The sequence below is a fragment of the Neoarius graeffei genome, chromosome 7 (assembly GCF_027579695.1).
Source record: "Neoarius graeffei isolate fNeoGra1 chromosome 7, fNeoGra1.pri, whole genome shotgun sequence".
Classification (NCBI taxonomy): domain Eukaryota; kingdom Metazoa; phylum Chordata; class Actinopteri; order Siluriformes; family Ariidae; genus Neoarius; species Neoarius graeffei.
In genome coordinates, this window is record NC_083575.1 from 52,420,201 (window position 1) to 52,443,830 (window position 23,630).

The 23,630-nt window shown below is 41.5% G+C and overlaps 2 protein-coding genes across 3 annotated transcripts in view; one reads left to right on the plus strand and one right to left on the minus strand.

Moving 5' to 3' along the window:
• The window catches only part of wdfy4 (WDFY family member 4), a 71,832-nt gene that overhangs the window by 41,509 nt on the left and 6,693 nt on the right, over nucleotides 1-23,630 (plus strand). The window contains exons 41-57 of one of the 2 annotated variants that reach the window (XM_060925930.1): nucleotides 75-266; nucleotides 441-516; nucleotides 2,279-2,451; nucleotides 3,846-3,994; nucleotides 4,721-4,841; nucleotides 5,009-5,094; nucleotides 5,185-5,247; nucleotides 9,289-9,331; nucleotides 9,415-9,534; nucleotides 10,418-10,535; nucleotides 10,699-10,808; nucleotides 11,624-11,777; nucleotides 18,554-18,645; nucleotides 19,658-19,870; nucleotides 20,895-21,027; nucleotides 21,626-21,783; nucleotides 21,882-22,040. In XM_060925930.1, coding sequence (XP_060781913.1) covers nucleotides 75-266; nucleotides 441-516; nucleotides 2,279-2,451; nucleotides 3,846-3,994; nucleotides 4,721-4,841; nucleotides 5,009-5,094; nucleotides 5,185-5,247; nucleotides 9,289-9,331; nucleotides 9,415-9,534; nucleotides 10,418-10,535; nucleotides 10,699-10,808; nucleotides 11,624-11,777; nucleotides 18,554-18,645; nucleotides 19,658-19,870; nucleotides 20,895-21,027; nucleotides 21,626-21,783; nucleotides 21,882-22,040 — 2,160 coding nt within the window. The other variant, XM_060925931.1, reaches the window with a different exon arrangement.
• lrrc18a (leucine rich repeat containing 18a) lies at nucleotides 6,345-8,428 on the minus strand. Its single transcript, XM_060925932.1, has 2 exons — nucleotides 8,264-8,428; nucleotides 6,345-7,109 (listed from the first exon to the last, which is right to left on the minus strand). The coding sequence occupies exon 2, from the start codon at nucleotides 7,101-7,103 to the stop codon at nucleotides 6,345-6,347; it is 759 nt and encodes a 252-aa protein (XP_060781915.1). The 5' UTR covers nucleotides 7,104-7,109; nucleotides 8,264-8,428.

Sequence of the window (23,630 nt, forward strand, 5' to 3'; positions counted from 1 at the left end):
CTTGGGGAAAAGATTCAAATCACTACGCTGCTCACTTGGAATCCCTGATGATTGGGTTATTGTGTCCTGTGCAGGCATGTCAGTGTGAGAATGAGCTAATGGCTGCTCAGTGGCTGAGGATAGAGGAGGACTTGCTTCGTGAGAGGGGGCTGTTTGGCCCCGGTCCAGGAGTCTTCATCAACCAGGGCTGGGTGCAGGATGCAGCTGAAGGGCCCAACCGCACCAGACTCCGCATTCGCAGGAAGGCAGCGAGGCGTTCAAAAAAGGTCAGGGGTCAGTAATGACAGCAGGAATGGTTGAATTGTTGTCACAGTTTATTTTGCTCTATTTGGAGTACATATTATACTTACATGCTGTTATTTGCTTTATATATTATGCCTTCAGGCTGTACATACGGTATATAACATGCCTTCATCAACAACATTATCTTTCTGTTCCAGCTTCCATCCCTAATGCCAGAATATAGCCCTGTAGACGAGAGCAAAGGTGTGGCAGAACACGGCATTGCAGATGCAGGTATCAGGATGCCTTTAAACTGCCGTATTCAGGTCACTATTTATCAGTGCACTGACCCAGATCATAACTTTTCAAGTTTATCTGATAGTAATGCAGCTCTTGAACTAATTCTCAAACTCCTCATACTAGTTATGAGAAACAGCTATTTCCATGGAAGCAGACAGCTTGGAGATCTTTGTTTTAATGACAGGTGTTTTTGTGTATACAAATGCAAAAGTGCAAATATAGGAACCTTGGGTTTTGAATTGAAAAAGAAAAATGTTTGTCTCTTTTACAATGTATCTCAAAAATGTCTAAAATTGAAAGGTGAATATAGCAGCAAAGGGTGGTGTAGTGGTTAGCAGTGTCGCCTCACAACAAGAACGTCTTGGGTTTGAACCTCATGGCCAACAGGGGCCTTTCTGTGTGGAGTTTGCATGTTCTCCCCGTGTCCGTGTGGGTTTCCTCCGGGTGCTCCGGTTTCCCCCACAGTCCAAAGACATGCAGGTTAGGCTAATTGGTGGCTCTAAATTGACCATAGGTGTGAATGTGAGTGTGAATGGTTGTTTGTGTTTATGTGTCAGCCCTGCAATGACCTGGCGACTTGTCCAGGGTGTATCCCGCCTTTCGCCCATAGTCAGCTGGGTTAGGCTCCAGCTTGCCTGTGACCCTGAACAGGGTAAGCAGTTATGGATAATGGATGGATGGATGAAAGGTGAGTATAGCAGCAAAAGGCAGCACGGTGGTGTAGTGGCTAGCACTGTCGCTTCACAACAAGATGGTTCCAGGTTTGAACCTCATGGCCAACAGGAGTCTTTCTGTGTGGAGCTTGCATGTTCTCCCTGTGTCTGTGTGGGTTTTCTCTGGGTGCTCTGGTTTCCCCCACAGTCCAAAGACATGCAGGTTAGGTTAACTGGTGACTCTAAATTATCCATGACCAAATGCAGTGCAGCAGAAGAGTGGCTAGCTGGATATACTTATTTAGCCAAGAAACCCTTGGAAAGGGACCCAACCCAGAACACACTGGATGGGCGAAGAAGAGAAATGGCAACAAAACATATGGCAAAAATAACAGGAAAATCCATCCATCCATCTATCCATCCATTATCTGTAGCTGGTTATCCTGTTCTACAGGGTCGCAGGCAAGCTGGAGCCTATCCCAGCTGACTATGGGTGAGAGGCGGGGTACACCTTGGACAAGTCGCCAGGTTATCACAGATAACAGGAAAATATTATTAAAAAATTACATTTGGCCAAAACAGCTTTCAGGCTGTGGGGGCTGAATATTATAAATGAAGATCCAAAAGCTGTTCAGAGGATATGAAGGAAGTTGGAGGCAGTTATAAAGGTCAAGCATGGACATACAAGTTATGAGAGAATACTTATCACTTAGTCACTTTCAGAAAGGGAACTTCACTGTTATAATTTTATCTTAGCAAGCACTATTTTTAATTCCACCTGATAGAAGTGAAAGAATGTCCATGAACTCTAACTCAGTGTGGTGTAAATGACTTAATACAAATGGAATTTATTTGTATTCTTCATTTTGTTTTCCACGTATACTATAATTTGGACTCAACTGTAAGAAATGGGAGCTGTGTCACAGGAGATAAAACTATTGTGTTTTCTATTTACTAAAACTAGATATTACTTAAAACATTTATTTTATCTTGTTATTCTTGGGTAAACTAGGGTCAACATTTTTGGGATATGAGAGCATAATTTATTTTGTAAAAGATAAATTGAAAAAAATAAACTCTCTCTCTCTCTCGGTATATGACAGAGCTTAGGATTTTGAGTGAGCCAAGCAAGGAGGCTGAGAAGGACCCTAACCTGGACTGTGATCATCTAACCTTCTTCCCTTCACTGACTGAGGCCTCGAGTTCTATTGAAGATATTCCTGAGGAGTGCGTGGAGTCACGGCTCATAATACAGCAGCTAGCTCCCAATGAGGAGGTGAGAGCCGCCAATACACACTGCACCTGACCTCTATTTAGCTTCCAGTCCCAAGTGAAAAGGAGCTCCACTTTATTTAGTACACGTGTGTGAGGATTATTATGCCTGCACACATGAAGCTGTGTGTTCCCACTGACAGGGTGAGCTCTTGACAGAAGTATTAATAAGGAGCTGTAGGGGGTGATGTTAGACCTCACGTTTTTATTTGAGGGTGTCGAATCCTGCTGTGCTGTTTGTCAGATGAATAGTTTGTTCCATGCTTATTAATCTACATGCTCTGCTAACGACCCAAAATCACAGTTACTGAAAAATGTTCATGAGCTTGTGTGCACATGGAAAGAAACTGACACAAGAACAAACGTGATGTCAAGTGATGTTTTGCTTGGATCGCTTTTATTTGTGGCCTTACGTATGTAGCACCCTAAGTGAATGGATTGTATAAATGTGAACATCACTTTTAGTTTGGTGTTTAACCAATGTGTTAAACATATGACATTCATATGCCTTTTGGGTCACTTGGACTCTTCAGAATCACATCATAGGTCAGAATTGATTCTGTTTTTAGTTTCTGAGACTAATCACCAGGTGTATCATGTATTGAAACTAGGCTTTAATCAATTAGTGTTTTGCTATTCTGTGTATGTCATTGATTAATTCTAGTAATAAACAGTGGGGCCCTGTGCTTGGTGCTGAGGGGGTGCTGGCATGGAGAGGATATCTTCTGATTTGATTTGTATTAATTGAGGAGCGGCTGCTGCTGCTGCTGCTGCAGCAGAGCCCCATATGTTTTAGAGACCCATGTCCCAAGGGCCCGGAGCTGTAGAGCCGCCGCTGAGGCCAGGTGCAAACGCATGGTGTGAAATGAAGGGAGACAATAAAATTAGCCGTGCATAATCACAGGACAATGCCTGCAGTGCTCTGGGCCCCTTTCCCAAACACACTAGTCATCCATGCTTTTAGTTCTCTTGCTTTGTTTCGCCACCATGTTGTTGTAGATAATGAAGTAGTAACAGCGATCAATCAGGGAGAGGGCTGTGCCTCTTTGACATCCTCGCCCTAGAGCAAGGGTTTAGAGGCAAGTGCTGCAGACTTTATCCTCATCAGTTAAACAGCTAGCTTAAAAGAGGTGTTCACATTTACATTATTCAGTCATTCAGTGCACTCATGCCTTTCCCAGATCCAAAAACAATCCATAAACTATTGCTCGCCCAACCCATCAGTTTAACAGCTTGTTTAAAAGAGCTACTCACATTTACTCGACCGTATGTATGCCCTTCTTAGATTCAAAACAATCCTCAAAGTGTAGTCTGAAATATCTCAAACAAATGCACATCTTCATATCGAAAGCATGTAATAATTTTAAAGCCGTAAGCACCGTGTTTCTTCTGACGCAGATCAAAATCAAGCAGTGTGTGGCTGTTGTCAGCGGCCATATGCTAGTAGAGGGAGTGTTATTGTTTGGGAAGGCAGATCTCTATGTGTGTGAAGGCTTCACACTCACCTCCAGTGGGGATGTGTGCTGTGGAAACCACCATCCCTCCAGGTACACCTCTTCTCCTACTCCTACTCCTACTCCTACTAAGCTTTACTGACTTTCCGATCTGCCCTGATTGCCTTTATTTTATTTCTCCAAAATACTTCTATAAAAAGTTTTCACCCCCTCGATTCTGTTCTCCTCAGCTTCCTACTGAAACCACATTACAAAATTACCTAAATATAGTATTTGACTGCAAGTCAGAATTTATTTAGCTGACTTTATTATGAGATTTATTAGCATGCTTAAAACTTTGTACCTCCCCACTGTCATGCTCTAGTTAATTTATTTGAATATGCATGGTTAAACTGTTTAATGACTTAAACAGTCAACCCATAATTTTCCTTTATTTTTTTGTAAGGCTTTAAAAACACGTTGAACAGAAACATCTGTAAAACAAGCATTATATTGTATTGTGTGTATATATATATATATATATATATATATATATATATAGAGAGAGAGAGAGAGAGAGAGAGAGAGAGAGAGAGAGAGAGAGGGATTCTTCATATTGAAACATGGGTGTGAAAACATTTACATTCCACTGTAGCTTCACTTTTCCTGCACTCAGCGATTAAAAGCTATGATAATAATGTATGTGTAAGAAATGTGGTGCTATTTGTTGTTGTTAGTGTTTTACTTCATTTCAGTTGAAAATATTAATTAGCTTATTATTATTAGTTGTTCCGGTGTAAGTTTTCACAGATCATTTTTGATGTTTTCCGTGTGTTCCAGTGTGAGAGACTCATTTATCAGCGGCATGCTGAAGAAGGAACAGAGCTCAGTAAACCCAGCCTGCAGACGCTGGTCATACGAGGACATTAAAGAGGCTCATTTTATGCGTTTTCTTCTTGAGGTCAGATTTAATACAGCTGTAGTAAACCACTGAAGTGTTGTTGTTATTTTTTTTCCCCTTTGAGCTTCTTTGTTAAGAAGAACTAGTTCTGGTGTTTCTTTTTCACAGATCTACTATACTGTTCAGATTTATGAAAAATATATTACTATTGTTTTTTTTTTCCTTAGGAAAATGCAATTGAAATTTTCATGAAGAATGGTGCTTCACTGTTTCTGGTGTTTGTGAACAAAGACCATGTCAGTACTTTTAAAAGGTGGGAAATGTGAGTGTGTAAACCAGTTGATGAGTATGTGAGGTTAGATAGGGCAAAGCCAGATTGATCTCTATTGTGTTGTTATCCTAGGTTATGCTCTTTAGTGCCTTCATTAAAGGGAAGAGGTGTGACAGAGGCCATGCATAATGTTAGGTAAGTGTCTCTGTGCTTCTCCACCATCATCTCTCCCAAAGCTACCTTCTGAAAACCAAAGACAGATTGAGAGGAGACAGCTCGTATCTAAAAGCTTCTGGGAAAGACATCGTATACACATTGTTAATGAGTGACAGGAATGCTCTCAATCCTCAATCCCCCAACCAATCTGATGAAACACACCAGTAACTGCTGCCTGCAGAATTAAAACTTCCTCCAACTGAAAACTGTTTCTGTTACTTTGTGCGACTGTGAACTAATTCCCATAATTTGATATTATATTGTCTACACCATCTTCTTTATTTTATGTACAATACATACACTCGCCGGCCACTTTAATAGGAACTTGTTCTTGATTCTAAGATCCCTGTTCTTGGCTGCAGGAGTGGAACCCAATGTGGTCTTCTGCTGTTGCATGCTGAGATGCTTTTCTGTTCACCACGGTTGTAAAGAGTTGCTATGAGCTACTATATCCTTCCTGGCAGCTCGAACCAATCTGGCCATTTTCCTCTGACCTCTCTATCAACAAGGCGTTTTCACCCACACAACTGTCGCTCACACGATGTTTTTTGTTTTTCGCACCATTCTGTGTAAACTCTAGAGATTGTGTGTGGAAACCCCAGGAGATCAGCCGTTTCTGAAATACTCAAACCAGTTCATCTGGCACCAACACACCCATGCCACAGTGAAAGTCACAGAGATCACAATTTTTCCCATTCTAATGTTTGAACGTTAACTGAAGCTCTTGATTTGTATCTGCATGATTTTATGGATCGTGCTGCTGTCAAGGGATTCGCTGATTAGATAACTGCATTAAAAAGCAGGTATGGGTGTTCCTAATAAAGTGGCCAGTGAGTGTATAAGGTGTTTTGTTGTCCACAGCTTAATATTGTACTCGGTAAGGTCAACCAGTTTACTTACCGGTATACATAATTAATAATGCATTTCTTCAAAAATTAGCTACATTCCCTATATTGATGGATTTTTTGATAATATATTGTAATTTATTCATAAAACGTCAAAATAAAACGCAACATGTCCGACATTATGCCAGTTAATTGCTTTGATTATCTTCAGTAAGGAGAGCAGTATGAAGTCTAGTGCCACAGCTCATGATTGCTCCGTGCCACTGAGTTCGGTGTGATCAGCCCTGAAAATCTCCGTCTCCTGTGAGATTGATCTGAAAGCTGTTTTCTTTCTTGTTTCTGCCTTTCCACCCTGCATTTCTCCAGACAAAGCTTACACAGATCTTCCTCCCTCACCAAATACACACCCTCAGTTGCTCTTGTGTCTTTGGTGTCTCTCTGAGCATAGGCTATGGGGTTGCGTTTGGTGTTGATTTTTTTCAGGTTGGGCAGCATGCGTATGCATTCGGGAATCACAGTGAGCATGTTGTCGAACAAGCCCAGCTCTTTCAGGTTGGTCAGAGCAGCCATGGCGGGTGGAAGAGCAGCGAGTCGGTTCATACCCAGGTTAAGCGTTTGCAGGTTCCTCAGGTTGCCAATGTCAGCAGGTAAACCAGCTGAATCCAGGCTGTTGTTGCACAGGTTGAGGTGGCACAGAGACTCCAGCTGTCCGATGCTTTTTGGCAGTTGCTCAATGTAGTTGCTGTGCAGGTCAAGCCACAGCACGCCAATGAGCTGGCCAATGAATTCTGGGATCTTCTTCAGCTGATTGCGGCTCAGGTCCACCTCCTCGAGGTCAGTCAGTTTTAGAAGACATTTTGGAAAGGTATCGATACCCCTGTTGCTGAGATCGAGCCGTCGTTTTCCCTCAGGTGTCACCCTGAGGGCTTTCTTGGCCATTTTCAGGGTGATCTTTTTGCCCTTTGATCCACCCTTCTTCCCCTTAGCCATGGTGCTCTGTGAACACAGATTCATGGTGAAGCTTTTTTTTCCACATTGGTATCAACCTGATTAAGTCATAACCTGATCTGTGTAATTGTTATCTCAGGATCTAACGTCTTTAACTAAACATGCACAGCTTAATGACAAAGCATCTTGGGGTGGAGGTATCGTGTCGGCCCCGAGGCAGTTTTGGGGGAATGAAGGGTCTTTTGGGGAATGAACAGAGTGTAATGTTTACACTCCAGCTCACTCACCCATCTCACCCTAAAGGGATCTCTTAAAATCATACTGCACTGTAATTGAGGCTAATACCAGATAGCAATGAGGACAAGAGCAATGAATGTAAAATCGGGGGGGGGGACTGTTGCTGGTGAGGGTGGGAGCTGCTTGTGTTACAGCTGATTGATCCAGGGTGGCTTTTCCAGGCTGAGTGGTTGTGTGGATAAAGTCAAATCAGTGCTTTGATAAATGACACTCAGGGAAGTGATTTAAAACCCATGCACCTCACACCTCCCTATTAAAGAAGAAGAGTGGCTGCATTGTAAGCCCTTCGGGCCCTTTCGTGACTCATTAATCATATTCAAGTGCATATAGATACAAGGCTAATATGGTTTAGCTTGTTTTTATTCCCTTTTCCGTGTGAGTCCTTTGCATCTAAACATGTGCAATTATGGAGAGCTGACCAGTAGTATGATTTATCTTCATGTGTTATACTTTGGCAAATCAACCAAGCTGAATATCGGATTTCAGTTATGTGTTTACCGTACATGCTTCCTTGATATATTGAATGTAATAGGGCCTTTAACGTCATTTTAAAGTAAATCATTTAAGGTAATCGAGCTGAGGGGTGAGGAATGTGCTGGAGTTTACTGTAGGTTCAGTACATCCCCAGTGATGGCTGATGATGATTTTGTCATGATAATGTTTATATTATAGAGTTGTAAAATAAAACGTTCAAAGTATACAAAGTAAAGTTTTTGCAGCTTTCTCTCTGTTTCTAAGATAAGATGAATACAAGCACGATTAAGCTACTCCAACATCTGATTGTGTGCTCAAATAAATTCATTCGTTCATTCATTCAACAGTTTCCTTTCTTTTGTGTTAAATCAACATTTCAGTTCGTTCTTTTATAGCATTACACAATAATTATAGAATAGTTCACTACTTACCAAATTCCTGTAGTGGTTCTGTGTAAGACCTGGTCTGGTCTCTGCTCGTAATCCTTGTTTGTCTTACAGTCAGTCAGCCATTCTTGTCCAGCATTAGTTCACCTCATCCCAAAGGAGGAATACTTAGTTGTTTCTTTTACTCGTGACTTTTAAATAAGCTTCACATATCCAGCTGAAAGAGTGAGAAGAGGATCTTCAGACAAGCTTCGGATAAAAAACTAAACTGCCTCCTCACTCAGCCGTGGCAGGAGGGCAAAGGCACCTTTGTCCTGTTTAACTTTGCTGCTAAGCAACACATGCCTGAGGCGCGGAGTATTTATTGTCCTTTTACTGGTTACAGCCACCAGAGAGAAAGGAAAAGAAATGCTGCATTAGCATTTGAATGCTTCAGTATTTATATACTTACATTCAATAATGCTTTTGAACCAGTGAGTAAAGCATTGTTTCTAGTATCAGGCAAGATTTCTACTTTATATGATTTTAGCTCATATAAAAATAGTGCAGAATTTACTTTTGCATACCATGTAAAGAGTGTGCAGGGTGTAGAAGATCCTCCTTAACTATTATTAACTATTATCAGTAAATTTCCTTTAAAAACATATATATGTATGAAGAATCCTGGAAAGTTATGCATGTTTAAATACTGATTAAAAGTGTCCCAAATATAATGCTTCTCTCTAAATTAGATTCTATTAGGTCCACATTCATGCTGCTAAATTTCTCCAGAACGTGCCACCAGTTGATTGTTGTGTCAAAAATCCCATAGATGGCACCATTTGCTACTTGAGGGCAAGTTTCTGTGAAATACCAGAAAGCGTACCTTTTCCCAGGCCGCTCTTGTTGCTCCGTAACACAGAACCTCTGTGTCTCTGTGTTCTGCGCTTGTTGCCATGCAACCCCAATAAGAATATTCTCATCCCAGCAGAAATCGTACTTTTCAATATCAGAATGTGGTTCATTTACGAAACATATTTTAATTGCAGTTACTTTGTGTAAAATGGCCCTTGTGTTTTGTTTTGGTACAGAAAGACAGCAGCACTTGACAAGGCAGTTATTGCTAAATGGCAGGTAATGTATAATATAGCATTACTGAGAATCATGTGCTATTCTGTTCCAGTGTGTTGATTGTACCTAACCTCATTTTTAAACAGAAAGGAGAAATGAGTAACTTTGAATACCTCATGCATTTGAACACACTCGCTGGACGGACATACAATGATTTGATGCAGTATCCAGTGTTCCCATGGATTCTTGCTGATTATGAATCAGAGGTACCAGTTGTTGTTTTTTAAAATACATTTCATTCATTCATTGCTATCTATGTGTTTATCTAAATATAATTTTTTACCACTTGTATGAATCTTGCACTTTATGTTGTATTTACTTTGATCTTTATCCCACACCCAAACAAAGTTTGGTGGGGGATGTAGAAACTGGTTCCGTCCGTCTGTCTGTCTGTCTGTCTGTCCAGCTGTCTGTCCGTCCATCCGGTCACGTTTTCGTTTCCGGGCCATATCTTTAAAACTACTGAAGATCTCTTCATGAAACTTTGTATACATATCAAGCAACATGTGAACTGCTGCCTTTTGCTATTTTGGATTTTTGAAAATGAGTATTTTTCACATTTTTACATAAAAATAGATTTTGACTTAGTTTCTAAGAGCAACGTTCGTTTCCGGAGCACATATCCAAAACTATTCATGATACGGATTTGAAAGTTGGTATACGTACGTGTTAACAAGGTGATGTCGATGTGTTTTTTCATACTAAGAAATTTGAGAAATTTTAATCTTTCATGTTTCCGTGGAAACAATTTCAGACTTAGCTTCTCAGGTTAGTCTTAGGGGTAGGTTTTGTTTCCGGAGCAGAACTTGAAAACTGAGTGGTATGGTCTTGAAAGTTGGTATATGTGTTGATATGTGCCTTTTGATACTAAGAAATGTGAGAAATTTGAATTTCTAGCTCACCTGGACCAAAGGTCCGGTGGGTTTATACCATGGGCTGCTGAGGTCAGTGTAAAGAGGTAGGGTCGGTTTCCTGCAGCAGAACTTGAAAAATGTGACAAATAATATCTTGAAACTTGGTATATAGTTGGTATATAGGGCGGGGATATAGATGACTGTCTTCTTGTTTTAATTTTCTTCTGCTTGTTAGACACTGGACTTGTCATCCCCGACATCATTCAGAGATCTGTCCAAACCAATGGGTGCTCAGAATGAGAAAAGGAAAGAGAAATTTATCCAACGATATAATGAAGTCGACAGTAATGATGGTAAAATTTCATTTATACCATTGTTTACCAGCTAAACGAGTTTCAACTATTTGGCAGACCTGCTCTGAAGCATCTTTGAAATTTCATTTCATTACAAGCTGATGAGCTGATTATAACAGTAATTATGATTCATGCTATGAGGTGATGCCTATGTCTATTGCAGGTGAGCTGTCTGCACAGTGTCATTACTGCACACACTATTCCTCAGCCATCATCGTGGCATCTTACCTTGTGAGAATGGAGCCTTTCTCTCAGACTTTCATTTCTCTACAGGTACACCATAGCACTGTAATCACTCTATATCTTTTAGTTTCTTCCTTTCCTGACCCTCTTGGGAGCTTTACACGACCTTTAATATTTAATTGTTGTATTGAGCAAATTGTTTCCTTCTTAAATGAAGTGAAAATCTAGGGCTTCACGATGTGCATACTTTATTATAAAATGCAATTTCACAAATAAGCTTCCTAAATGAATGGTGCGCCATTATTTTTTGCCTTGTTGGGATTTGTAAGAACTGTATTGTTTTTGCAAAAGTGAATTAAAGTGAGAATTTTAATATATATGCAAATAAATTTGCTCATATCATAGGCATACAAAACTACATTTCGTTATTTAAAAATATCTTATTTATAGGGCAGGAATCAATTGATTAAAATAAAATGTCATGCATATTTAATATTCAGTATAACACAATACAAATATTAGGGTGACGCTCCACAATGATATTTTCCGCACATGAACAGCTTTCTTCTGTACAGTAATAATCATAACAAGATTTGGGACACTAACTGCATTTACTATGTACAGTATTTATTGCTTTCATTCAATGAGGATAATCTTTTTACTGCAAATTTCCACGAGGAATTAAACTCACAGAAAAGCCTCCGTCAATTCTGATGAATTTGTCATGTTTGTTTTTGGGCTGTATCTTTCTAGACACCCGTTGTTATGAAGCCGCACACAAAACTAGCTTTCAGATACAGTACTGTTTTGCTCACACCATGGTGGGCTCGCTGCTTAGTTGTTTCTGGCTTGGCTGAGATGTAAATGGCTGTTTTTGATAGTGCCATTAATGTGGGAATGTGCAGGGTGGCTCGTTCGATGTTCCTGAGAGAATGTTCCACAGCATACAGAAGGAGTGGGAGTCAGCCTCCAAAGACAACATGAGCGATGTGAGAGAGCTCATTCCAGAATTCTTCTACCTGCCAGACTTCCTTATCAACTCCAACAAGTTTGAGTTTGGTGAGACTTTTAGTTTGTCTTTTAGATTATTAGCTTATACCTCAAAATATGTAAGATGTACCGGTAGGTGTGAAGTACAGCAGGGATCCATCATTACATTGATCTAGACCTAATACTTTTTTTGAGGTATTGATCTGCAACCATGCTCACTTTAAAAAATGCTCCAACATCCAGTAGCAAAGGATACTATGTGACGTAATCCTAAGCGCGCATTGCTTGATGAATAGATGACATGAAATGACATCAATCCGCATATATTTCACAATATGTAAATAATCCACCCAAAGCAGACTGCACACTGTGTTCTGCAAAAATATCAAGATGAGGCAATTGCAAACAAGAGAGAAAGGTGCCATGAAGATAAGGTAATCGTGTGAAAGGTATTCATGAGTAGAGAACATGCAGAGAAACTGCCGCTTCATTTCTGTGAGCACTGAGACCCGGACACTCGCCAGGATCTACAAATTGCTCCCAGTGTCGGTCAGGTCATCCACCCTATCACTATCTATTAAAGATACCATTTAAATGCCATAATATCTCTAACATAAAACGCAGCATGAAGACTTCATTGCTAGTAGCACCTGACAGCAACCAACCTAAACAGAGCTAAATAAAATACCGAATGACACCCCTGATTGCTTAATACTTTATATCCATATCAGTATCAATAACAACACGGACCAGAAAACTTGTACTTGGTACGATGAACGATGACAGATCCTCCTCCGACACGCAATTCTGAGCAGGGTTACACACACACATCTGAAGAGTTAAAAAATAACACACACACAAAACACTTAGACTTAATGGTGAGAAAAATACTTTTCCAACACACACACACACGTGTATCGACAACAGTGCACCAGGTAACAACAAAAAGAAGAAAGCACCTGCCTTTAAATTGGGCACCTAGAACGTGTGAACAATGACACCAGGTTTCTCTGATGACATGGAGGAGATAAGCGACACTCGCAAGACAGCAGTCATCGACATGGAACTGAGCAGACTGCCAATGGACATTGTAGCCCTGCAAGAGACCAGGCTTTCAGGGTCAGGATCAGTGAGGGACAAAGACTTTACCTTTTTCTGGCAGGGGAAACCAGCAGATGAGATCAGGAAGCACGGAGTTGGGTTCACCATTAGAAACAACCTGTTAGGATCCATCATCCCACCAACAGAGGGAACAGAGCGAATCTTGTCATTGCAGCTCAACACCCCAGCTGGACCAGCCAGACTAATCTGTGCCTATGCTCCAACTTTGACATCCTCAGCAGAAGACAAGGACAGGTTCTACAACAATCTTAGTACCACCATTAGCAGAATCCCTGAAAGAGAGCTATTGTTCATCCTAGGCAACTTCAATGCCAGAGTGGGTGCTGACTACGACTCCTGGCCCACGTGTTTGGGAAGGTTCAGCACCGGGAAGACAAACAAAAATGGTCAACAAGTGCTGGAGCTATGTTGTCATCATGGTCTATGTGTAAGCAACACATTCTTCAACACTAAGCCTCAACACCAAGTTTCCTGGAGACACCTGCGGTCCAAATGCTGGCACCAACTTGACCTGATCCTCACAAGATGCTCCAGTCTACCGAGTGTCAAGCTGACATGAAGCTACCAGAGCGCTGACTGCGACACTGACCACTCCCTGGTGTGTAGCAAGGTGAAACTGCATGCAAAAAAATTGTACCACACTCGAAAGGAGGACAGACCTAGGATTGACACCACCAAAATGCGAGACCAGGGGAAAGTGGAGCAGTTTGCAGGCACACTAGAAGAATCTCTCCCTGGCCCAACCATAGACATATAAACATAGACGCCACATTGAGCTGGTGGCCCCGTTGCTGGGATACGTCAGAGTGTCCGCCATATTTGATGTGGCAAATCTTCCCCGTAAACCAATGCAAGTAAATGGACTGAACTTCATAAAGCCCCTTTCTACAATAATATTTAACTCGATGTCTTTTATTCACCCATTAAGACACACACGTATATATTTGGGAAACAAACAGGCATCGAAACAACACATAACTTTTAATGTGATGGTTATAAATAGTGTGCAAAATACCCTGTACACTGCAAACTAGCGACAGATACGCGATAGATAGCTCAGGTAAGCTAATCAGTCAGCATACCGTAGCAAGCTACCAAAACCTGAGGCCAAAATAACCAACCTACAAGACTGAATATGATAAATGATGGAAATAGTGGAAAAACTGGAAATAGTGAATGAAAATAAGAATTTACTGATTTATTTATTGAGTCACCACACAGACCTACTCTCGTTGAATAAAGTGAGCTGAATGACCGCCAAACTGAGTTCGGCCAGGTTCTAACGTCATACCAAAACAAAATACATCACTGATTCCTTCACATTCAGAAAGGTTAAAAACATTCATCATACGTTCAAAAATATTCATCATAGTGTGGCACTGTATTATCTAATTCTCACTGCTTATAACTATACACCTACCCGGTGGAGATGAGCTGGGAAACTGAAGACTGAAGGAACAGTATTGAAAAGTATTTTTCCAGTCTCACCTGTGAAAGGTAATCCCATGTGATCTCGTTTGGACGGTAAACCTGTTGGTACAGTTAAACGCAGCACATGAATGAGGCATCTTTATTCTCGGCTACTGTCTAGACGCTATACCAGAGACAGTTGAAGAATCTCCACTTTGCCACATCCAATATGGCGGCGAGGATGACGTATGATTCTACGCGGAATGCGGCGTCTATGTTTATATGTCTATGGGCCCAACCACTGCAACTGCCCAAGAAAGATGGGAGCACTTCTGAGATGCTGTGTACAACGCCGCCATGTCCACCTTTGGCAAGAAACCAGCAAGTCGGCTGATTGGTTTAAGGCTCACTCCGTAGAAATGACACCAGTCATTGAAGAAAAGAGAAATGCCCTGGCAGCATACAAAGCCTGTCCTAGTGAATGTAACCTGCAAGTCCTCCGGGCTGCATGCAGCAAAGTCCAGCAGAGTGTCAGACGTTGTGCCAATGACTATTAGCTTCAGCTGTGCACCCAGATACAGACCGCAGCTGACATGGGCAACATCAAGGCAATGTACAACGGTATCAAACAGGCACTGGGACCAACACAGAAGAAAATTGCACCTCTCAAGTCCGCAACGGGTAATGTAATTGAGGACCGGGCAAAACAGATGGAGCGCTGGGTACAGCATTACTCTAGTCTGTTCTCCAGAGAAAACATAGTTGCTGAAGATGCCCTAAATGCCACTGAGTGCCTGCCCAAGTTGGAAGAGCTGGACAGAGAACCAACTCTTGAAGAACTCAGCGAAGCCCTGGACTCCACTGCCTCCGGCAAAGCTCCTGGGAAAGATGGAATACCAACTGATGTCTTGAAATGCTGCAAAGGAACTCTCATTAGTGAGCTGCATGAAATCCTCTGCCTTTGTTGGAGAGAAGGTGCTGTTTCACAAGACATGAGGGATGCTAACATTGTCACATTGTACAAAAACAAAGGTGACAGGAGTGACTGCAATAACTACTACGGTATCTCCCTCCTCAACATCATCGGGAAGGTCTTTGCTCGGGTTGCACTGAAGAAGCTCCACGTTCTTGTAGAAAGAGTCTACCCAGAATCACAGTACAGTTTCCGAGCCAACAGATCCACCATTGACATGATCTTCTCCATCAGACAGTTGCAGGAGAAATGCAGAGAGCAAAGGCAGCCACTCTTCATAGCCTTTATTGATCTCATGAAGACTTTTGACCTAGTAAGCAGGGTTGGCCTCTTCAAGATTGTCCCCAAGATTGGATGTCCACCCAGGCTGCTTAGCATCATCAAGTCTTTCCGTGAAAACATGAAGGGTACAGTGGTCTTTGTTGGCTCAACTTCTGACACCTTTAACATCCAGAGCAGAGTGAAACAAGGCTGTGTGCTTGCACCCACCCTTTTCGGGATCTTCTTCACTGTACTGCTGAAGCATGTTTTTGGTTCTGCAACAGAAGGCATCTACCTCCAGACCTGATCAGATGGAAAGCTCTTCAACCTCTCCAGGCTAAGAGCACTGAACAAAGTCCAGCTGAAATGCCTATGTGACTTCCTCTTTGCAGATGATGCAGCAGTCACTGTCCACTCAGCTGATGACCTTCAGTAGCTCATGAACAGCTTCAGCAAAGCTTATTGAGACTTCGGGCTCATCATTAGCCTGAAGAAAACTCAGGTCATGGCTCAGGATGCTGAACTGCCACCTACCATCAGTATCTCTGATCATGAACTGGAAGTTGTCCATGACTTTACTTACCTCGGCTCCATGATCTCAGACTCCCTCTTGCTTAACAGTGAGCTCAACAAGCGGATTGGTAAGGCAGCTACCACTATGTCCAGACTGACAAAGAGAGCATGGAACAACAACAAGATGACCGAGCACACCAAGATCCATATCTACAGTGCATGCTTTGTGAGCACCCTCCTTTATGGCAGCGAGTCCTGGACTCTGCATGCATGGCAGGAGCGAAAACTCAACACCTTCCACATGCGCTGCTTATGACGCATCTTGAAGATCACCTGGCAGGACAAAGTTACAAACAATGCTGTACTAGAGAGAGCTGGAATCCCCAGCATGTTCACACTGCTGAAGCAGAGACGCATGCGCTGGCTCGGCCATGTCGTGTGTATGGACGATGGTCGGATCCCCAAGGATCTCCTGTATGGTGAGTTAGTGCAGGGAAAGTGCTCCACAGGCAGACCACAGCTGCATTACAAGGACACCTGCAAGAGGGACATCAAGGCCTTGGGCATCGACCTAAACACCTGGGAAGCGGCAGCCTCAGAACGATCAGTCTGGAGACAGACTGTCCAGAAAGGCCTCTCCACATTCAAAAAGACGCTTGCCCAAGAATCAGAGACAAAGAGACAGAGAAGGAAAGCCAGAGCCCAGTCTGACAGATCAGCGTCAGACTTCATGTGTGCTCTGTGCGGGAGAGACTGTCACTCCCGCATTGGTCTGTCCAGCCGCACCCGGTGCTGTACCAGAATCAATACCCAGAGCGCAACTCCATAGTCTCTCGAGACTGAAGGATGCCTAGGAATATATCCATATTGGTATAAATAACAACACAGACCAGAAAACTTGTACTTCCATCAATCCATTATCTGTAGCCGCTTATCCTGTTCTACAGGGTCGCAGGCAAGCTGGAGCCTATCCCAGCTGACCATGGGCGAGAGGCGGGGTACACCCTGGACAAGTCGCCAGGTCATCACAGGGCTGACACATAGAGACAAACAACCATTCACACTCACATTCACACCTACGGTCAATTTAGAGCCACCAATTAGCCTAACCTGCATGTCTTTGGACTGTGGGGGAAACTGGAGCACCCGGAAGAAACCCACACAGACGCGGGGAGAACATACAAACTCCACACAGAAAGGCTCTTGCTGGCCGCTGGGCTCAAACCCAGGACCTTCTTGCTCTGAGGCGACAGTGCTAACCACTACACCACCGTGCCGCCCAAAACTTGTACTTGTTATGAATAAAAATAATGTTGATTCATCCCTAAAATAAAGAATATACAGTTGTGGTGATAATTATGCTTAATACCTACCAGACTTCATTATCTTCTTGAGCACTTTAAGTTTGATAAGGCCTTACCTTTGGAGTTCAGCCTAGAAACAGAAAAAAATATATTTAAAACGCAGCTCTTTTTTTTTTTTGTATGTATGTATGTAATCTTACCTAATTATCTAGCCCAGGGCTTCTCACACCTTTTATAGCCAAGGCCCTTAAGTGTAATTAATTCACAGACCCCCACGGTACAGATTTATTTTTCTTTGAACACTATTTAAATGTGTGCAGTAATATCCTGTCTATTTATTAGAACTATAGAGGTTTTTATTCCTGAACTGACATTTGGTTAGACACATTAGATTAAGTTGATATTATTTAGGCTTGCTTGGTTTTGAATTAGCGAGTTTTGGATTTAACCCATACAATTCAAGGTACCACTAAAATATGCTAATGATGAGAAGAACGTTATAATAAACATAATAGCTTTGGTATACAGCTGTGATTACCACTGTAACAACATTTTTTTTTAAAAGATTATGGACCCCCTGGCTTCCATTTTGTGAACCACTAATCTAGACCATATAGTTTTTTGTCATAGAAGTCTATTTGTCATGATACTTACACTTTGGATGAAATGTTTCCGCGCTATATTTAAATACTATTGGTTGGCGTTGAGTGGTATATCAGATATATTCCATTCAGCTAGCATGATATAGAATGAGTCGAAGATGAGTTCAGTATCATGCTCGCTGAATGGAATATATCTGATAGACCACGAAAAAAAGCCAGCCAATATTATTATACATACATACATACATACATACATACATACATACACGTACATACATACATACATACACACACATTCCTTTCTGGTGTTCAGTGTGTCTTTCTCTTTCAAAATTCTCTCAAAATCTTCCATATTTAACAAAGCGAACCTGGTGGCCATGTTTGTTTACAAATTGTCGCAGTTGCTTGCTAGCATGGAAGTTTTACATCTCCGACTTTATGACGTCATATTGTCTTGACAAGCATGCAATATCGTAAACAATATTCAAAGCTAATTCTCAATTGGGTAGAATGATGTAATACACGTAGGATAAGCGATATGCTAACGATATTGCATGCTATCAAACCAAATGAATGAAACCCGCTGGAAGGGAATAGAATACATGTTTTTATTCCATCGAAAAAGTGTCCTGTATGTATAATAATATGTTTTTATTTCAGGTTGCATGCAGGATGGAACATCTCTGGGGGATATTGTGTTGCCACCTTGGGCCAAAGGAGATCCTCAGGAGTTCATTCGCATGCACAGAGAAGTCAGTAGTCTTCCTCAGTCTAGACTGTCAGAGTAGAGTCACAGAATGAACAGCTTCTGCCCGTCAGTGTTGTCTCTTTTCTGCTCATAGAGGATGTCACCAGTGTGCATGTTCAGTCCCACCAAAACAAAGTCACCATTTGGCATTGTTATTTTGTGTACCACCTTTTTGGCATTCATATCCTGGTGGATGCATTTGGAAAGAGTTAAATGTGTCTGGCTCTGCTCTGCTTTGTGTTGTTCCAGAGATAATAGGCACTTGTTGAGTTCATCAAGGAAGCCCCATTACTCTACTTAACGCCATTGTCATTACATGATAACAGGGCCAATTCAGAGCAACCACAATATCTGCAGTCTCTCATAACTCCATTACTGTAGCTTGCAGCTTATTGGAATGAATGCTTTCCTTCTCTCCTTGCAATGCTTGCAGGCATATAAGGGCCAGGCTTTATCAGCTCCCAATCTACTGAGCAATATTCGTATCATACAAAATGAGCTATTTTGTCTGCTTGTTTTCCTTCATATGCAAATGAACTAAAGACAATATAGAAAACTTCCACCACTGAGATCTGTAGTTATAGTTGGCTGTTAATACTGGTTGGCTTTTTTTTTTTCTCTCATATTAAGAATAGCCTTATTAGAGCTGCTTTGGCCCTCGTGCCCTTTTCAAAGTTTCACCAACATGCAAGAAGGCAACCAAATATAAGCACCAACAAAATGAGGTTTTTAGCCCTTAATATTTTTTTTCTGTGATTTTTAAGATCGAATGTTCTGAATGTAATCGCAATTTCAAATGCAATCACATTTTAATTTCTCGCCTTTATCAAAGTGCCTCTTGTGCAAGCTTTTCCCCGCATATATTTTTAAACACATTTAAAGTTGTAATATGTTTATTGAGGCTTTGCCATTAGTCATCAAAAGTTATTATTGTATGCTTAGGATTATAATTCTGGCTCTATATTGTTTTCAGGATTCTTGGATGCAGGCTGACTTTGTGTATTTTCTATCCCCAGGCATTGGAGAGTGACTATGTGAGTGCAAATCTACACCTGTGGATCGATCTGATTTTTGGCTATAAACAGCAGGGTCCAGCTGCAGTGGAGGCCCTCAATACCTTCCACCCTTACTTCTACACAGACAAGCACGATGCTGAGAGCATGAAGAACCCATTAAAGAAAAGCACAGTTCTCGGCTACATCAGCAACTTCGGTCAAATTCCCAAACAGGTGCTCAGTAACAACCTGATTAACATTTATAGCATTTTAAATATTATGATGAACACACACGCATATTGTTTCAGATCTGATCGTGATATATCCAGTTATTTGCCACATCTTGAAGACTTAAAGAGGAACTGAAGTCATTTTTAAACTTTCTTTATTTCTTAATTAACGTGTGATTCAATTACGTTTTCGGTTTTAGTAACCTTATATCATGACTCGTATTGGCAACTAATTGCAACTAAATATTATACTTATCGGCCTATTCGGTTTTTAGCCATATTGAATTTAGTTTGTTTGGTCCATGGTAGGTGTCACTTATCCGTGCGATCTTCACTAGACTTGTCCAAGACTTCAAAATGTGAAGTGCCAGCCAGGTGTCAGCGCCGCCATTTTGAAAACTGTTTTCCAAATGAAATATTGCACAAAAACGAGTTTGATTGCTGCCTACTTTTTTCAAACTTTCCTGATTGCTATTAAAACAAACAAAACTTCCGGCTTGATTACATCAGCATTCGAAAGAGGGCGCACGTGTCTTTTGACAACATTGGCAGATGTTGGTCACTTTGATTTCCGCTGTATGTTTTACTTCTGTCCTACGATGTTTCGCACAGGTCTCAACGAATCTCGTTTACGGCCATTGCTTTGACATATGGACTGATATATTACAGAGCATATTTCAAACACTCATAACTTGCTATAGCAGTGACAAAATGGCTATCAGAAATGCATTCCTGTATTTAATAAAATGAGAGATAAATAGAATTTTGATAATAAAAAATTTGCCTTCAGTTCTCCTTTAAAGCACTATTTTTTATATTATGTTAAGATAAAAACCTACTGTGTTTAATTTAATAATAGCTGTGATTTAGAATTTTGATTCATCTGTATTTGGAGAAACAAGCACTTAGTTTACTTGCTAATGTTGAACTTACCAGCAGTAATCAGTCCATTAGAGTTTCCTTGGCTATGGACAAGTTCATTTACATAAACGCAATGATTACTAAGATCATAAATGTTTATTTGGCAGCTTTTCACAAAGCCTCACCCAAGCCGTATTGTACACAAGAGCTCTACAAGCAAAGAGATGACTGGAGCCAATCACATCACCCCATTTTTCTTTAAACTGGACAAACTGAAGCCATCAGTCCAGCCTTTAAAAGGTACCAAGCTGCTCATATAGTTTGTGGCTTTGACAGAAAAAACATGCAGCACTGTGTTTCAGAAATACCCTCATTTAATCATTCTTAGCCACCTTATTATTTTGTCCCACCCTCAATTATTTTTTTACAAGATGGGGCCATGTCCGCTGGGAGCGATAGGAGCTGCAGGGAAGAAGATGCTGGCTAGACTGTTCATGGGCTAATTTTCTCAGGCAGAGGGGCAGCAGCTTATTCTATTTGTTAGGCGCATCTTGATGATGCTGCCACTGAGGCTTATTTAATAATCTGAATATCCCAAAAGGGTCTGCTCGGAAAATGAGATGAAATCTCTCTCTCTCTCTCTCTCTCTCTCTCTCTCTCTAACTCCAATCCTCTCTCCTTCTCATTTCATTTTATCATTTTGATCAAAAAGAATAACTCTGTCTCTATTTATGTGTGTTTAGATTAGATTCCTAAGCATGTAGCATTGCAGACAGGGGTTTATATGACTCATAAAGTTTCCAGAATCGAGTTGGAGTTTAAATATCAAGAGATGTTTTGATTGCACAATGTGTTGTGTACCATATAAATACCGATGCCTTTATGTGTGCTTGCCTAGAGCTGATGCACGGGCCTATCGGCCAAATCATTTGTGGAGAAAGAGATCTATTTGTTATGGAGAAGAACAAGTTGCTCATGCCTCCTCTCTGGAATACTTACTTCTGCTGGGGTTACTATGACAACACATGCTCATTTGGCAATTACACAACAGAGAAGGTGCTTATACATGTCATTCATGTAGTCACTTTTTTTATCAGTGCATCATATGACTGACTGATTTTCTGAAGGGGATCATGGCTTGTATTGTGTATCAGGACTTTGCAGTGTGGGAAGGTCTGTCAGACTGGGGAGAGGCCGTGTGCGCTGCATGTCCCAACAGTAATATCATCATCACAGCTGGGAACAGTACAGTGGTTTGTGTGTGGGATGTTTCCATCAGAAAGGACAAGCTCAAGTACATGAAACTCAAACAGGTCAGGCACCCCATTATGCAGAAACACATGTTGATTCCAAGAAATGGTGAAAAAAAGTATCATGGTTTATTATTATTTTCTCTTGTTACCAGCGAGAAGGAAAAAAAATACATGGGTTGGATTTGAAATTTTAATACCAATAGGGACTAGTTTACAGATCATCTACTGAAAAATACAATTTATAAATTTCACCATTCAAGTAAAGCAAAACCAAACAGAAAAAGCTCATCGTCTATAGTCCATCTACAGATAATCTACTAAACACCAACCATAAACTGATAATGTTTATCTGAAAATCATGCAGTAGGCATGTTCATGACAGTTACGTGGCAGGTTGGTAACAGTCTATAGATCAGGTGTATTCAACCAAAATGCATCAAGGTCCAGTGGCAAAAAATTCCTTACTTACAAATGTCTGGATAAGCAGCTCACATGATTGAATGTGGACAGTTTACCTTTTAATGCTTTACCTTTAATGATTAGTATAAATAAGACCATACAAATTAGTGGCGTTTTGTGTGCCATTTCATGTTACAACTTTTGATTAGCAACACTAACTCTGAACATCCATCTATCCATCCATCCATAACCGCTTATCCTGTGCAGGGTTGAGGGCAAGCTGGAGCCTATCCCAGCTGACTATGGGTGAGAGGCGGGGTACACCCTGGACAAGTCGCCAGGTCATCACAGGGCTGACACATAGCCCATGTTTACATTAGACCGTATCAGCGGATCATCAGATTAACGTTTTTAAAACGATTAGTGTGCACACAGCTACACCAATACACGATTTGCGTGCACACAGCAACGCCAATACACGGATACGCTCGGCTCCGCAGGCATCCTGCGCTCCAAATCACTCCGCCCTGAACAGCGAGTGCCCTCTGGAGGGTGCGCACTCTGGCCCTGCGCAGCTCACACAGCGCGCGAGTGAAGTGCACAAGCCACGATTCGAGACTGAGCCGCTGTGTGTGTGATCCCAGCGCATATCACTTACCACTTGCAAGTGGAAGGATGGCAAGCCTAAAGACAATCATAACTACACAATGGGCAGTATTTGCATCAATATTTGCAGTATTTTCATACTTTTATACTCTTTAATGAAAGGTGATACAAGGTGGAAGTCCGCGCCGTTTTTCAGCAGTCGCGTCACATGACCAACGCCAGCGAATCAGGAAGGTGGATGTCACAGTGACGTTGTCCAATGAGACGCCAGCTAGAGCTCAGCACAGCGTATCCGCGTATTCTGAATGTTTACACAGCACCGGAGCTGACACGATCTGGATTGAATACGTGGACGCTGGCGGATTCCCGTTTCCCGGCATTTCCAGGCGCTTTAATGTAAACGGGCAGTGCATCCGCGAAGAAAACGAGACAGATACGGTCTAATGTAAATGTAGCCTTAGACACAGACAACCATTCACACTCACATTCACACCTACGGTCAATTTAGAGTCACCAGTTATCCTAACCTGCATGTCTTTGGACTGTGGCGGAAACCGGAGCACCCGGAGGAAATCCACGCAGATATAGGGAGAACATGCAAACTCCACACAGAAAAGCTCTCGTCGACTGCTGGGCTCAAACCCA

Coding starts and splice junctions, on each gene's coding strand:
- lrrc18a (XM_060925932.1), bottom strand. CDS start 7,103: ATGGCTAAGGGGAAGAAGGGTGGATCAAAGGGCAAAAAGATCACCCTG.